At 45.2% G+C, this 15,893-nt stretch overlaps 1 protein-coding gene across 1 annotated transcript in view; it reads left to right on the forward strand.

Annotated features, from left to right (window-relative positions):
- Positions 1–15,893, forward strand: part of LOC139402041 (CREB-binding protein-like) — a gene marked incomplete at its 5' end in the record, with an annotated part of 62,328 nt that overhangs the window by 22,939 nt on the left and 23,496 nt on the right. Inside the window, 9 exons of the mRNA XM_071146093.1 lie at positions 7,369–7,506; positions 7,812–7,929; positions 8,730–8,958; positions 9,208–9,270; positions 10,226–10,347; positions 13,890–14,090; positions 14,309–14,581; positions 14,962–15,159; positions 15,367–15,562. Coding sequence (XP_071002194.1) covers positions 7,369–7,506; positions 7,812–7,929; positions 8,730–8,958; positions 9,208–9,270; positions 10,226–10,347; positions 13,890–14,090; positions 14,309–14,581; positions 14,962–15,159; positions 15,367–15,562 — 1,538 coding nt within the window. The remainder of the gene's footprint in view (positions 1–7,368; positions 7,507–7,811; positions 7,930–8,729; positions 8,959–9,207; positions 9,271–10,225; positions 10,348–13,889; positions 14,091–14,308; positions 14,582–14,961; positions 15,160–15,366; positions 15,563–15,893) is intronic.

The following is a 15,893-nucleotide window of genomic DNA, read 5'->3' on the forward strand; positions in this document are numbered from 1 at the left end:
TCGTTGTTTCTACAACTTGATTCGAGTTTATTTGGAAAGGCGCACACCTGTCTAGATAAGGTCCCACAGTTGACAGTGCATGTCAGCAAAAGACAAGCCATGAGGTTGAAGGAGTTGTCCGTAGAGCTCCTAGACAGGATTGTGTTGAGGCACACACCTGGGGGAAGGGTACCAAAAAATTGCACATCATTGAAGGTCCCCAAGAACACAGTGGCCTCCATCATTATTAAATGGAAGAGGTTTGGTACCACCAAGACTCTTCCTAAAGCTGGCCGCCTGACCAAAGTGGGCAATCGGCGGAGACGGGCTAGAGCTTGATGGCCTAAAAATCATATTTTTTTTCCAAGCGTATGGGTGATTCACAATATCTATGCATTTCAAACAGTCTGCAATAATGTAATGAATTCAGGTATTGTGAAGTTTTATACCTATGCTAAATATAAGCCTCCACAACCATAAGACACACTAATAAGTTCATTATTTGATAAAACTAGTTGAACCTGCTTTTTTTTTGGGTGGGCAGGCAATCACTGATCTGGATTTCAAGTCTGAAAATGCCTTTTTTTTTGTTACAAATTGAACAAGAACCATGTATAATGCACATTCACTAATGACTCACTTCTTGTAGCAGGCTATAGAACATTAACACAGGTCTCATCAGCAGACTCTCACACAAGCCCACGTGTTAGTGAGAATCCAGCTAATATTTATATTTCAACTTGAGCCAACGTGGATCTATTTGCTAGCTAACAAGGACACTACCATCCCTACAATGAAGCATGGTGGTGGCAGCATCATGCTGTGGGGATGTTTTTCCTGCGTTAGGGACTGGGAGACTAGTCAGAATGGAGGGAAATATGAACAGCGCAAAGAGATTCTTGATGAAAATCTGCTTCAGATTGCTCAGGACCTCAGACTGGGGCGACAATTCGCCTTCCAACAGGACAACGACCCTAAGCACACAGACAAGACAATGCAGAAGTGGCTTCAGGACAAGTCTCTGAATGTCCATGAGTGGCCCAGCCACAAAACGTGAAGGTCTGAATACTTTGATGAACAGCAATATGGATGAAAATTCCCTCAAATTAAAGCTGACAGTCTGCACTCTAACTTCAGTTATTGTATAATTTCAAATCAAGTGTGCCAGAGTACAGAGCCTAAACAACAATGTGTCACCATCCCAATACTTTTGGAGCTCACTGTATATTCTATTTAAATAGTAGCTTTCATGATGAAGAAAAAAATCTGCATAAAAACAACTGTTTTTGGCTTAGTTCTAGTGAAACATGTAAATTCTGGTCTTTATTTTAAAAGTTTGAAAGTTTTGATCTGGCTCTTTTTACCCTTAGCGGTTCTACTCTACCATTTGAAATTGTGATGGAGAGGCACCTTGAAGGTGCCTCTACGTCATCTCAAAGGGAAGAGTTGGGTATGAAATCCACTCCCTTGTAGAGGTGCTGGGCGGTACCACCTCGAGGCTTACTATAAAAGTAGGTGACCGCGTGCTTTATTTGCCGATGGTCTTGGTGAGGGGAGTGTGCCAATCAATATATTTTGCGTAACTCTTCCTTGACTAGACCACTATGCAAAAGGCAGTAAGGCACATTTCCACATATGACCAAATGAACCGTTGTTGCTTACTGTTTCATACACATCTACATGATGAACCAATAAAAAATATCCATGAGGTTCATGAGGATTATACTTTTATATTCATAGCTACATGTATCGTAACAAGAAATGGATGACAATGGTCATGTCAACTTGTTTTGCTATGACTGGTGGCACAGTGTGCTAAAACGGTTAGCTCATATTTCAATGGTTGAGTTGTAATCCTACATGTGGCAGATATATTTATAAATCCTTTATTTACACTGTTCATCCCGTGCCCACACACTTCTAGTTCTGAGAAGTGATAGCCTACCTGTGAGACTGGTTGGCCTGGTAGTAGTTGTAGGTTTTTATACACTACCCAAGACCAACCTGAGAGTTAATTTGATCATTGGTCAAATAGTTACTGCAGTGCTGATTGAATTGAGCCCCATATCTTAATTTTCAATGTGATGATTGCACTTTTCCCAACACAATACTGCAACAAAAAAATATCCACATTTCAAATATTTGTTTACGCCCCATGGGAAGTTGGAACTTACTCCACACGCGCCGATAGATATCAGGAACTCCCCACCTTACCACTGAGTTAACAGTGCAGATAGATGTCAGGAACTCCCCACCTTACCACTGAGTTAACAGTGCAGATAGATATCAGGAACTCCCCACCTTACCACTGAGTTAACAGTGCAGATAGATATCAGGAACTCACCACCTTACCACTGAGTTAACAGTGCCGATAGATATCAGGAACTCCCCACCTTACCACTGAGTTAACAGTGCAGATAGATGTCAGGAACTCCCCACCTTACCACTGAGTTAACAGTGCAGATACCACTGAGTTAACAGTCAGATAGGAACTCCCCACCTTACCACTGAGTTAACAGTGCAGATAGATATCAGGAACTCACCACCTTACCACTGAGTTAACAGTGCAGATAGATATCAGGAACTCCCCACCTTACCACTGAGTTAACAGTGCAGATAGATATCAGGAACTCCCCACCTTACCACTGAGTTAACAGAGCAGGTAGATGTCACCACCTTACCACTGAGTTAACAGTGCAGATAGATATCAGGAACTCCCCACCTTACCACTGAGTTAACAGTGCAGATAGATATCAGGAACTCCCCACCTTACCACTGAGTTAACAGTGCAGATAGATATCAGGAACTCCCCACCTTACCACTGAGTTAACAGTGCAGATAGATATCAGGAACTCACCACCTTACTACTGAGTTAACAGTGCAGATAGATATCAGGAACTCCCCACCTTACCACTGAGTTAACAGTGCAGATAGATATCAGGAACTCCCCACCTTACCACTGAGTTAACAGAGCAGGTAGATGTCACCACCTTACCACTGAGTTAACAGTGCAGATAGATATCAGGAACTCCCCACCTTACCACTGAGTTAACAGTGCAGATAGATATCAGGAACTCACCACCTTACCACTGAGTTAACAGAGCAGGTAGATGTCACCACCTTACCACTGAGTTAACAGTGCAGATAGATATCAGGAACTCCCCACCTTACCACTGAGTTAACAGTGCAGATAGATATCAGGAACTCACCACCTTACCACTGAGTTAACAGCGCCGATAGATATCAGGAACTCCCCACCTTACCACTGAGTTAAAAGTGCAGATAGATATCAGGAACTCCCCACCTTACCACTGAGTTAACAGTGCAGATAGATATCACCACCTTACTACTGAGTTAACAGTGCAGATAGATGTCAGGAACTCCCCACCTTACCACTGAGTTAACAGTGCAGATAGATATCAGGAACTCCCCACCTTACCACTGAGTTAACAGAGCAGGTAGATGTCACCACCTTACCACTGAGTTAACAGTGCAGATAGATATCAGGAACTCACCACCTTACCACTGAGTTAACAGTGCAGATAGATGTCAGGAACTCCCCACCTTACCACTGAGTTAACAGTGCAGATAGATATCAGGAACTCCCCACCTTACCACTGAGTTAACAGTGCAGATAGATATCAGGAACTCCCCACCTTACCACTGAGTTAACAGTGCAGATAGATATCAGGAACTCCCCACCTTACCACTGAGTTAACAGTGCAGATAGATATCAGGAACTCCCCACCTTACCACTGAGTTAACAGTGCAGATAGATATCAGGAACTCCCCACCTTACCACTGAGTTAACAGTGCAGATAGATATCAGGAACTCACCACCTTACTACTGAGTTAACAGTGCAGATAGATATCAGGAACTCCCCACCTTACCACTGAGTTAACAGTGCAGATAGATATCAGGAACTCCCCACCTTACCACTGAGTTAACAGAGCAGGTAGATGTCACCACCTTACCACTGAGTTAACAGTGCAGATAGATATCAGGAACTCCCCACCTTACCACTGAGTTAACAGTGCAGATAGATATCAGGAACTCACCACCTTACCACTGAGTTAACAGAGCAGGTAGATGTCACCACCTTACCACTGAGTTAACAGTGCAGATAGATATCAGGAACTCCCCACCTTACCACTGAGTTAACAGTGCAGATAGATATCAGGAACTCACCACCTTACCACTGAGTTAACAGCGCCGATAGATATCAGGAACTCCCCACCTTACCACTGAGTTAACAGTGCAGATAGATATCAGGAACTCCCCACCTTACCACTGAGTTAACAGTGCAGATAGATATCACCACCTTACTACTGAGTTAACAGTGCAGATAGATGTCAGGAACTCCCCACCTTACCACTGAGTTAACAGTGCAGATAGATATCAGGAACTCCCCACCTTACCACTGAGTTAACAGTGCAGATAGATATCAGGAACTCCCCACCTTACCACTGAGTTAACAGTGCAGATAGATATCAGGAACTCCCCACCTTACCACTGAGTTAACAGTGCAGATAGATATCAGGAACTCACCACCTTACCACTGAGTTAACAGCGCCGATAGATATCAGGAACTCCCCACCTTACCACTGAGTTAACAGTGCAGATAGATATCAGGAACTCACCACCTTACCACTGAGTTAACAGTGCAGATAGATATCAGGAACTCACCACCTTACCACTGAGTTAACAGTGCAGATAGATATCAGGAACTCACCACCTTACCACTGAGTTAACAGCGCCGATAGATATCAGGAACTCCCCACCTTACCACTGAGTTAACAGTGCAGATAGATATCAGGAACTCACCACCTTACCACTGAGTTAACAGTGCAGATAGATATCAGGAACTCACCACCTTACCACTGAGTTAACAGTGCAGATAGATATCAGGAACTCACCACCTTACCACTGAGTTAACAGTGCAGATAGATATCAGGAACTCCCCACCTTACCACTGAGTTAACAGTGCAGATAGATATCAGGAACTCCCCACCTTACCACTGAGTTAACAGTGCAGATAGATATCACCACCTTACTACTGAGTTAACAGTGCAGATAGATGTCAGGAACTCCCCACCTTACCACTGAGTTAACAGTGCAGATAGATTTCACCACCTTACCACTGAGTTAACAGTGCAGGTAGATGTCAGGAACTCCCCACCTTACCACTGAGTTAACAGTGCAGATAGATATCAGGAACTCCCCACCTTACCACTGAGTTAACAGTGCAGATAGATATCACCACCTTACTACTGAGTTAACAGTGCAGATAGATGTCAGGAACTCCCCACCTTACCACTGAGTTAACAGTGCAGATAGATATCAGGAACTCCCCACCTTACCACTGAGTTAACAGTGCAGATAGATATCAGGAACTCACCACCTTACCACTGAGTTAACAGCGCCGATAGATATCAGGAACTCCCCACCTTACCACTGAGTTAACAGTGCAGATAGATATCAGGAACTCACCACCTTACCACTGAGTTAACAGTGCAGATAGATATCAGGAACTCACCACCTTACCACTGAGTTAACAGTGCAGATAGATATCAGGAACTCACCACCTTACCACTGAGTTAACAGCGCCGATAGATATCAGGAACTCCCCACCTTACCACTGAGTTAACAGTGCAGATAGATATCAGGAACTCACCACCTTACCACTGAGTTAACAGTGCAGATAGATATCAGGAACTCACCACCTTACCACTGAGTTAACAGTGCAGATAGATATCAGGAACTCACCACCTTACCACTGAGTTAACAGTGCAGATAGATATCAGGAACTCCCCACCTTACCACTGAGTTAACAGTGCAGATAGATATCAGGAACTCCCCACCTTACCACTGAGTTAACAGTGCAGATAGATATCACCACCTTACTACTGAGTTAACAGTGCAGATAGATGTCAGGAACTCCCCACCTTACCACTGAGTTAACAGTGCAGATAGATTTCACCACCTTACCACTGAGTTAACAGTGCAGGTAGATGTCAGGAACTCCCCACCTTACCACTGAGTTAACAGTGCAGATAGATATCACCACCTTACTACTGAGTTAACAGTGCAGATAGATGTCAGGAACTCCCCACCTTACCACTGAGTTAACAGTGCAGATAGATATCAGGAACTCCCCACCTTACCACTGAGTTAACAGTGCAGATAGATATCAGGAACTCCCCACCTTACCACTGAGTTAACAGTGCAGATAGATATCAGGAACTCCCCACCTTACCACTGAGTTAACAGTGCAGATAGATATCAGGAACTCACCACCTTACCACTGAGTTAACAGCGCCGATAGATATCAGGAACTCCCCACCTTACCACTGAGTTAACAGTGCAGATAGATATCAGGAACTCACCACCTTACCACTGAGTTAACAGTGCAGATAGATATCAGGAACTCCCCACCTTACCACTGAGTTAACAGTGCAGATAGATATCAGGAACTCACCACCTTACCACTGAGTTAACAGCGCCGATAGATATCAGGAACTCCCCACCTTACCACTGAGTTAACAGTGCAGATAGATATCAGGAACTCCCCACCTTACCACTGAGTTAACAGTGCAGATAGATATCACCACCTTACTACTGAGTTAACAGTGCAGATAGATGTCAGGAACTCCCCACCTTACCACTGAGTTAACAGTGCAGATAGATTTCACCACCTTACCACTGAGTTAACAGTGCAGATAGATGTCACCACCTTACCACTTAGTTAACAGTGCAGATAGATGTCACCACCTTACCACTTAGTTAACAGTGCAGGTAGATGTCAGGAACTCCCCACCTTACCACTGAGTTAACAGTGCAGATAGATGTCACCACCTTACCACTTAGTTAACAGTGCAGATAGATGTCACCACCTTACCACTTAGTTAACAGTGCAGATAGATGTCACCACCTTACCACTTAGTTAACAGTGCAGATAGATGTCACCACCTTACCACTTAGTTAACAGTGCAGATAGATGTCACCACCTTACCACTTAGTTAACAGTGCAGAGCCATATTTGCTCGCAATGCACACAATGTTATCAGAGCGTGCCAGTGGATTTCTGGTAAGTATACTTCAGTGAGAAAGTGTTGATCGGGTACAACTATGTTTACCCACCCCCAAAATGAATATTTCTGAGCAATTCCCCACCACTTCTCACCTGAATGCGTTGTGTGAATATATGAAAGGGTTGGGCAAAGGCTGAAATTGGGGTTAAATTCCTGATAACTACAATGCCACTCTTTCTACTCAGTTACCTGACACAGCATTACACAAGTTATTCTCTCATAGTTACCTTGGTGTTACTCTTATGATTACATGTTTCCTAAGTTGTCCTGCTCTCCTCTCCTCTCTCCGTCCTCCAGTCAGTTGATGCCAGACGGGTTGGGCATGGGGGGCATGGGCAACCTGCCGGGCGCCAACCCTCTCTCTGCCTCGGGGGTGAGGAAGACGTGGCACGAGCACGTCACTCAGGACCTACGCACCCACCTGGTGCACAAACTGTAAGTACCACCAAGATGCTTGCATTCTCTTCCTTCAACGTTTTTTCTCCTCAATGACCATGAATCTACCGGGGTTTAATAGGTGGACAACCCTCATGGTTTTGCCACCATAGGGCTAAAGGTATAGGAGTTGGTTTGAGGCTGGCCCACTGTGTTCACTTACCTCGTCCGTTCAGATCAGTGTTCTGAAAGGAAAATAAGTTTTCTGATTGAGGTTGCCGCTACTCCAACTCACTGTTTAATTCTCCCTTTGTGCTGTCCCTCTTTCCCTCCACCATCCCTTCCTTCTCCCTGTCCTCCTCCAGAGTACAAGCCATATTCCCCACCCCAGACCCCGCAGCACTGAAGGATCGGCGGATGGAGAACCTGGTGGCGTACGCTAGGAAGGTGGAAGGGGACATGTACCAGTCTGCCAACAGCAGGGTAATGAACTCCAGTGGAGGCTGCTGAGGGGAGGACGGCTCATAATGGCTGGAACCGAGCGAATGGAATGGCGTCAAACACATTGAAGCTATGTGTTTGATGTATTTGATACCATTCTGCTCCAGTCATTACCAAGAGCCCGAGCCCGGGCCAGCCAATCAGATTGAGTTTTTCCCCAAAATAGGGCTTTATTACAGACAGAAATACTCAGTTTCATCAGCTGTCCGGGTGGCTGGTCTCAGACGATCTCGCAGGTGACAAAGCCGGATGTGGAGGTCCTGGGCTGGCGTGGTTACACGTGGTCTCCGGTTGTGAGGGCGGTTGAACGTACTGTCAAATTCTCTAAAACGACAGAGGTGGCTTATGGTAGAGAAATACATTTTCAATTCTCTGGCAACAGCTCTGGTGGACATTCCTGCAGTCAGCATGCCAATTGTACCCTCCCTCAAAACCTGAGACGTCTGTGGCATTGTGTTGTATGACAAAACTGCACATTTTAGTGACCTTTTATTGTCCCCAGCACAAGGTGCACCTGTTTAATGATCATGCTGTTTAACCAGCTTCTTGATATGCCACACCTGTCACATGGATGGATTATCTTGGCAATGGAGCAATGGTCACCAACATTGATCTAAACCCATTTGTTCGCAAAATTTGAGGAAAATAAGCTTTGTGTGAATGGAACATTTCTGGGATCTTTTATTTCAACTCATGAAACATGGGACCAACACTTTACATGTTGTGTTTATATTTTTGTTCAGTATAAGTTATTTCTAATCTGGTGTTGTCAATTTCTGCAGGACGAATATTACCACTTCCTGGCGGAGAAGATCTATAAGATCCAGAAGGAGTTGGAGGAGAAGAGGCGCTCGCGGCTCCAGAAGCAGCCTGGCCCCATGGCAGTGGGGGGCCCAGGGGCCCAGCAGCAGCCTGGCCCCATGGCAGTTGGGGGCCCAGGGGCCCAGCAGCAGCCTGGCATGCCCCCTCAGCCGAACTCCATGGGTCCTGGCCAGTCCCCACGGCCAGCCAGTAAGTACCCTGGACCTCTGGAGACCCCTCTATTGAAGGAGGGAGCAACATAATCACTTATGTTTATTATCATCCTATTACCATGTGTGGGGCCAAACCTTTTATCAGTCATGCATTGACGGTGGAAATTTGACTAGCTATAACAGAATAATGACATGTTTGGTTAAAGTCGGTGTTTGAGGCTGTAGTTAGCTAATTTGGAAGCTTTGGTATAGGACATGTTGACCACCTCATCCTCCTCTCTTTCAGATGGATCTGTGCCTATGCCCAACGTGCCAAATCAGATCATGCCCCGCATGCAGGTGTCTCAAGGTACCAGTCCTTCTCCTACACTTCAACACTTGTTTCTCATCCTCCTTTCATTCAGACAGTCAACTGCTCAGTGACTGTCAACCCCCCTGGTGGCCAGTTGATTATATACTATAATCACTAACATAGTAAAGGGTAAATACTCCCAATACGCAAATAGTGTAAATGTTTTTTTCAGGAACGGTTTCTCTGTAAATGTTTATTTATATAATTAGAGCCAGTGTTTCCCCTGTATTCATTAAGAAGCTAAAAGAATGAAACCAATAAAATAAACAATGAATTTTGGAGTACGTTTGGAATGGCTGAATTACTGAGTGGGCATGCGGGCATATGCCCAGGGGCCCAGATTTTTGCATAAGAACACAGAATTGGCCATGGCAAAATGAATAGAATTGCAAGAAATTCGCTTTCACACTGCACATTTTTTTTTGTCAGCTCCATGACAAAATGTGTAGATTTGCTGAAAAAATTGCTTTACAATTGTACATTTTTCTCTTGGCTCCATGGGGGGGAAATTTAGCCACTTTTTGATCCAGAAAAACCCCTGCTTATTGCTAATAAAACACCTGCCTGATAATATGGAATGGTGCCATGTATATGTTTTTAACAATATGCTATTGGGCTCACCATGGTGTCTAAACACTTTTGGAGTAGAATGTATTTTTAATGTCACTGTAAATGACATCAGTCATTCTACAAAAAATATCCTGGGGTGGCACCCCCCGCCCCTTTGACTTTATCCACCGTAGCAAAACAAATTATAGTGGAAACACTAACAGGAAATGTACAAGTTTGTGAAAAGTTATGATTTAGCGCCTAACTGACTCAGTGGCTCCTTCACCTGCTCATCAGAGCATAGGATTATTAATTACAACATCTCATGTGTATTGTAGACAACACTAATCCTGTGTGTGTGAATGTATTGTATGTTTGTGTGTGCTTCTCCTCTCCCACATAGGAATCAATCAGTTCAACCCCATGGCAATGCAGAACGTGCAGATGTCCCAGGCGCCCATGGGGGCCCGCGCCGCCTCGCCCATGAACCACTCGCAGCAGATGAACATGAGCTCTGTCCCAGCGGTGAGACCTCCATGCTCCCTCTATGCCCCAGTTAACTCTTTCCTTCCTTCTGGATCTCCTTCTCTCCCTTTCTCCTCTCTCACTTCCTCTCTCTCACTTCCTCTCCCCCTCTCGCACTTCCTCTCCCCGTCTTGCTCCCCCTCTCACACTTCCTCTCCCCGTCTTGCTCCCCGTCGCACTTCCTCTCCCCGTCTTTCTCCCCCTCTCGCACTTCCTCTCCCCGTCTTGCTCCCCATCTCGCACTTCCTCTCCCCGTCTCGCACCTCCTCTCCCCGTCTCGCACTTCCTCTCCCCGTCTCGCACTTCCTCTCCCCGTCTCGCACTTCTTCTCGCACTTCCCCTCTCTCACTTCCACTCTCACTTCCTCTCCCCGTCTTGCTCCCCCTCTCTCACTTCCTCTCCCCGTCTTGCTCCACTAGTGTCTATAGAAAGTCTTCACCTCCTTGAGGGTTTTAAACATGGATTAAATTAGATTTTATTTCTACACAAACTACTCCACATTTTCAAAGTGAAAGAAAGTTATAAAAAATAGCTGAAAAGTAAAACTGTGGCGGGTTGACCTTAACTTTTTACCTGGGCTTTGGTCCTTTTCATATTTATTTTCATCCTGACAAACTCCCCATTCCCTGCCGGTGACAAGCATACCCGTAACATGATGCTGCCCCCACAATACTTCAAAATGGGGAGGGTTTCACTCTTGGATTTGACCCAACCCCGTAGTTTTTCATTTAGGCTAAAAAAGTGTTGTCTTGCAATATTATTTACAGAATGGATGATTAGGAATGGATTTAACACAGGCTTCTTCTCACTTCGTCATACAGGCCAGTAAATTGGAGTGAATCCAATGTTGTTGATCCCTTTGTGCGTTCAAGTATTGTGGTGTCAGCATACTTGTATTGGGTTATCAGCAGTGAAAATAAATATGGAAGGAGCAAAGACTAGTTTAAAAGTTACATAACTCACCTCAATCCTCTGAAAACCCTGGGATAAGGTTTTGTTTTTCTGTGGGACAATTACATATTTTTATGCAAAAGACTCACCAAAATGGCATTCCAAGAGGGTTTGTGAGTGGTGTAGTCTGTCCTGACTTGAATCTGCTTTTAAAACATCTGCGACAAGGTTTGAATATTGCTGTCCGTGTTGTAGCTTTGACCCTACTTTCCATCACATTAGGTTTTTGTGTTGAGCCTCCATTGGTTGAGACACATCAAATCAAATGTATTTATATAGCCCTTTGTACATCAGCTGATATCTCTAAGTGCTGTACAGAAACCCAGCCTAAAACCCCAAACAGCAAGCAATGCAGGTGTAGAAGCACAGTGGCTAGGAAAAACCTAGAAAGTCCAAAACCTAGGAAGAAACCTAGAGAGGAACCAGGCTATGTGGGGTGGCCAGTCCTCGTCTGGCTGTGCCGGGTGAAGATTATAACAGAACATGGCCAAGATGTTCAAATGTTCATAAATGGCCAGCATGGTCAAATAATAATCACTGGCAGAACAGTTGAAACTGGATGATACCCCCGGACATGGCCAAACAGGAAGGATAAAACCCCACCCACTTTGCCAAAGCACAGCCCCCACACCACTAGAGGGATATCTTCAACCACCAACTTACCATCCTGAGACAAGGCTGAGTATAGCCCACAAAGATCTCCGCCACGGCACAACCCAAGGGGGGGCGTCAACCCAGACAGGAAGATCACATCAGTGACGCACCCCTCCTAGGGACTGTATGAAAGAGCCCTAGTAAGCCAGTGACTCAGCCCCTGTAATAGGGTTAGAGGCAGAGAATCCCAGTGGAAAGAGGGGAACCGGCCAGGCAGAGACAGCAAGGGCGGTTCGTTGCTCCAGAGCCTTTCCGTTCACCGTCACACTCCTGGGCCAGACTACACTCAATCATATGACCCACTGAAGAGATGAGTCTTCAGTAAAGACTTAAAGGTTGAGACCGAGTCTGCGTCTCTCACATGGGTAGGCAGACCATTCCATAAAAATGGAGCTCTGTAGGAGAAAGCCCTGCCTCCAGCTGTTTGCTTAGAAATTCTAGGGACAATTAGGAGGCCTGCGTCTTGTGACCGTAGCGTATGTATAGGTATGTACGGCAGGACCAAATCAGAGAGAGAGGTAGGAGCAAGCCCATGTAATGCTTTGTAGGTTAGCAGTAAAACCTTGAAATCAGCCCTTGCCTTGACATGGCCTTGAATACAGGGTTGGTGTAATTTCAATCATATCAACATAATGAATAGAATGGACCTATCCCTTCAGACCACTGCAATTTAGCTGGTACACCATTTGAAATTTAAATGTAATTGACATTTTAACTTCTAATTACTACCACAAAGATTGAGGCCGGTCCACCCACCGTCGAATGTCAACTGAGATGGTCATGTCTATTATAGTATCTGTATTTCTATGATTTCAGTAGGTTTCCTATGGAAGATTGACAAGAACACTTTAAGACAACATATTCCCATTCAAGTCAACATTCTCTGACGTGTGGATCTCCAACCGTCTTTGTGGTACCATTTGAAAGTTGAAATGTCCATTTGGTTCCCATTTTAGTACATTTATCTGCCAAAACAACCACCCTCTATTAAAGAGCATGTTGTTTCAACTGATGGCGGGCAAAACACAAAAACCTCAGATCATGTAAAATAAGGTCTAAGCTACATGTGAATATGAGAGAGAGAAATCTGAGTTTAAGAATTTTTAGGTAATTGACGTTTTAATGTTTATACACTTTTTTAAATTATAAATAGTTTGATCATCTTTTAAATATCATCACTCTGAACCCTTTATCTTTTCCAGTGATGAACTGGATGTCTCGGCAAATCCAATATTTAGCCGATGTTATTGCTGGTGTTGTGAAATGCTTGTATGGTGGGCTATGCAAAATAGGTGAACTTTGAGCAACTTTATCTCTTGAATGTTTTGGCATTCAGGTCCAAAATGTCACTTTCTGAGCACATCTACAACGGGCAAATATGTATGGAAGGTTTTATTCTAATGGAAAGGGGTGCTGTTAAATAAATGTACCCTGTAGCCTCCTTGTTTCTACTGGGAAAGTGGTTGAGCATTGTATATGTCTTAAATTAGTTGGGTTGGAGTTTCACTGTTGAGTATTTATCTACTTCTAGTTGTTGCCTCTCTGCCTTCTGCTTTCTAATCAGCACACTGTTAGTTTATTACGTCGCAGGCCTTTCATAAGGAGTATTGTCTTGGTGGCGTGTGTGTTGTTGTATCCATTTAGACCTGGGTTTAAATACTTTTCTACATCTTTAAAAAAAACTTTGAGCATTTCCTTTAGCCCGCCTGGAGTAACAGGTTGGTGGCGTTTGCACTTTTGTGACTTGTCTATTGGTTCCATTTCACCCGGCAACCTCAATTAAGCACAGCTGAAGTTTAAAAAATAATTAATTTGAAATAGTATTTGAACCTAGTTCTGATCTCATTTAGATGCGTAGTTATTCTTGGCAAGGTCTCAATGCAAGATAGAGGTTTCCTCTCTATAACGTGTCTGTTTTTTTCTTCTCCTTTCCCCAGATGGGCATGTCCCCATCCAGGATGCCCCAGGTGCAGGGCATGATGGGACAGCACGCCAACAGCATGGTTGGACAGACAGCTAATCAGAGCCAGTTCATGCCCCAGAGCCAATTCTCTCCCAACACCGCCCCTGGCGGGGGAATGATGATGAACAACCTGGGCTCCCTCGGCCAGCCGCAAGCACAGGCAGCTGTCACTCAGGTGAGGAGAGAGACACTCACACAGATGGGGCTTGTGATCTGTTGCATTGATAATCTCTGCTGTTGGTTTGATCATATGTGAAGAAGCTGCGTTGTATGTGTTTATGGTTGTCAATATAAGTGTAGTGTTAGAATATGTACGTGTCTGAGTGGGTAGGTTTGTAACTCTGTGAATATGTAATAGTAGATGGAGCTCTAACTGTAACTTCTGTATCCCAGCCCCCCCTGCCCCGCGGCACCCCTCCACCCAACGCCTCGGCTAACCTGCAGCAGCTCCAGCACCCCCACTCCCACCCACCCCCCCAGGCTCAGCCTTCACCGTCCTCCACCCCCACTCATGTCCCCAGTGGCGGCCTCACCGCCCGACCCCCCTCGACCCTGGGCATGCAGTCCCCTGCTGCCCCCTCCCAGCCGCTCACGCCCGTGCAGCATCAGCAACCGGGGACCCCCAGCCAGACGCAGCCCAGCTCAGTGCAGCCCCCCAGCACACCGGTAAAATACCTGCTTAGGATCCACAACACTCTTATAGGGAGTTATCCTGACCTGGTGAACTGACGAGCATAACTCATGGCTAGTTATATTCTTTCACTTGGGCCCAGAGTATTTCCTGCTTAGGTCATGTAGTCAGGTAATAAATAGATGCTCTTTTTAAAGCAGCCTTTGTTACGGTCATGCAGCTTTTCCACATGTAAAAAGGTCTATTGAAGGAACAGCATGATTGGAGTGATACTAAAGCTTTATTAACAATATGGTGTTTCTTTCACATGCCAGCTCTTAATGACTTGTTGTTGTGCCAGTCAACAGTTATAGCCAGCACCCAGCCTTCGCTTTTGAAGGGTTTGAAGGGTCATTCTCAAATGTTTCCCCTCTAGCTGTCCCAGGCGCCAGCCAGCATAGATAACCGCATGCCCACCCCAGGCTCGGTGGCAGAGGTCCACTCCCAACAGGCCCCACCAGACATGGCCCAAACGGAGCACAAAGCCGAGCTCAAAGACGAGGAGGAGGAGGAGGACGACGAGGACGACGACTGTGGCTCGGGGAAAAAGCAGCCCAGCGACTTCAAAATGGAGGTGAGGATCAATATTGACTACAAGACACTTGACCAACCAGAGATTTCTATTTATATGTACATTATGAATGCAAGTGCTCTTGGATGGAAATATTAAAATGCATATGAACTCATCTGGTACAGTGGCCATGTTGCCCTCCATCTTTCAAAACGTAGTGTCCTACAGAATGATCTAAGTGCACCCTCTAAATGTAGCTGTGCCCCATAGCAGGACGAAGACCAAAAAGACCACAAACCCCTCACGGTCAAGGAGGAGGAGCCAGACGGGGCGGAGCCTAAGCAGGAGCCAATGGAGACAAAGGAGGAGAAGAAGCCGGAGATTAAGAATGAACCCAAAGAGGAGGAGGAGGGCGGGGTCAACGGCACTTCAGCGTCCACCTCCCCCACCCAGAACCGCAAAAAAAGTGAGGACCTGGTTTCTATAAAACTAGCCGGGGCCAGGAGTTTATCCAATGACAAGTAGTTTTTCCCCAGTTGGTCCTATCTTATTGCAGCTCTTTCCTCAGTTATGTCAGTCCTCACCTTTACCCTGTTTAGTTTATTAGGATCCCCATTAGCTACTGCGAATGCAGCATCTACTCTTCCTGGGGTCCTCATGAAACGTACAAATACATGACAAAATACAGAACCGTAATAGACTAGAACAACCGAAGGTATTACAATTACAAAAATAAGAGTTTGATATTGGAAAGATGCCGAGAGACAACACATACTATTTAAACACTATATTCTTAT

Source organism: Oncorhynchus clarkii, unplaced genomic scaffold (genome assembly GCF_045791955.1).
Source record: "Oncorhynchus clarkii lewisi isolate Uvic-CL-2024 unplaced genomic scaffold, UVic_Ocla_1.0 unplaced_contig_558_pilon_pilon, whole genome shotgun sequence".
NCBI classification, from domain to species: domain Eukaryota; kingdom Metazoa; phylum Chordata; class Actinopteri; order Salmoniformes; family Salmonidae; genus Oncorhynchus; species Oncorhynchus clarkii.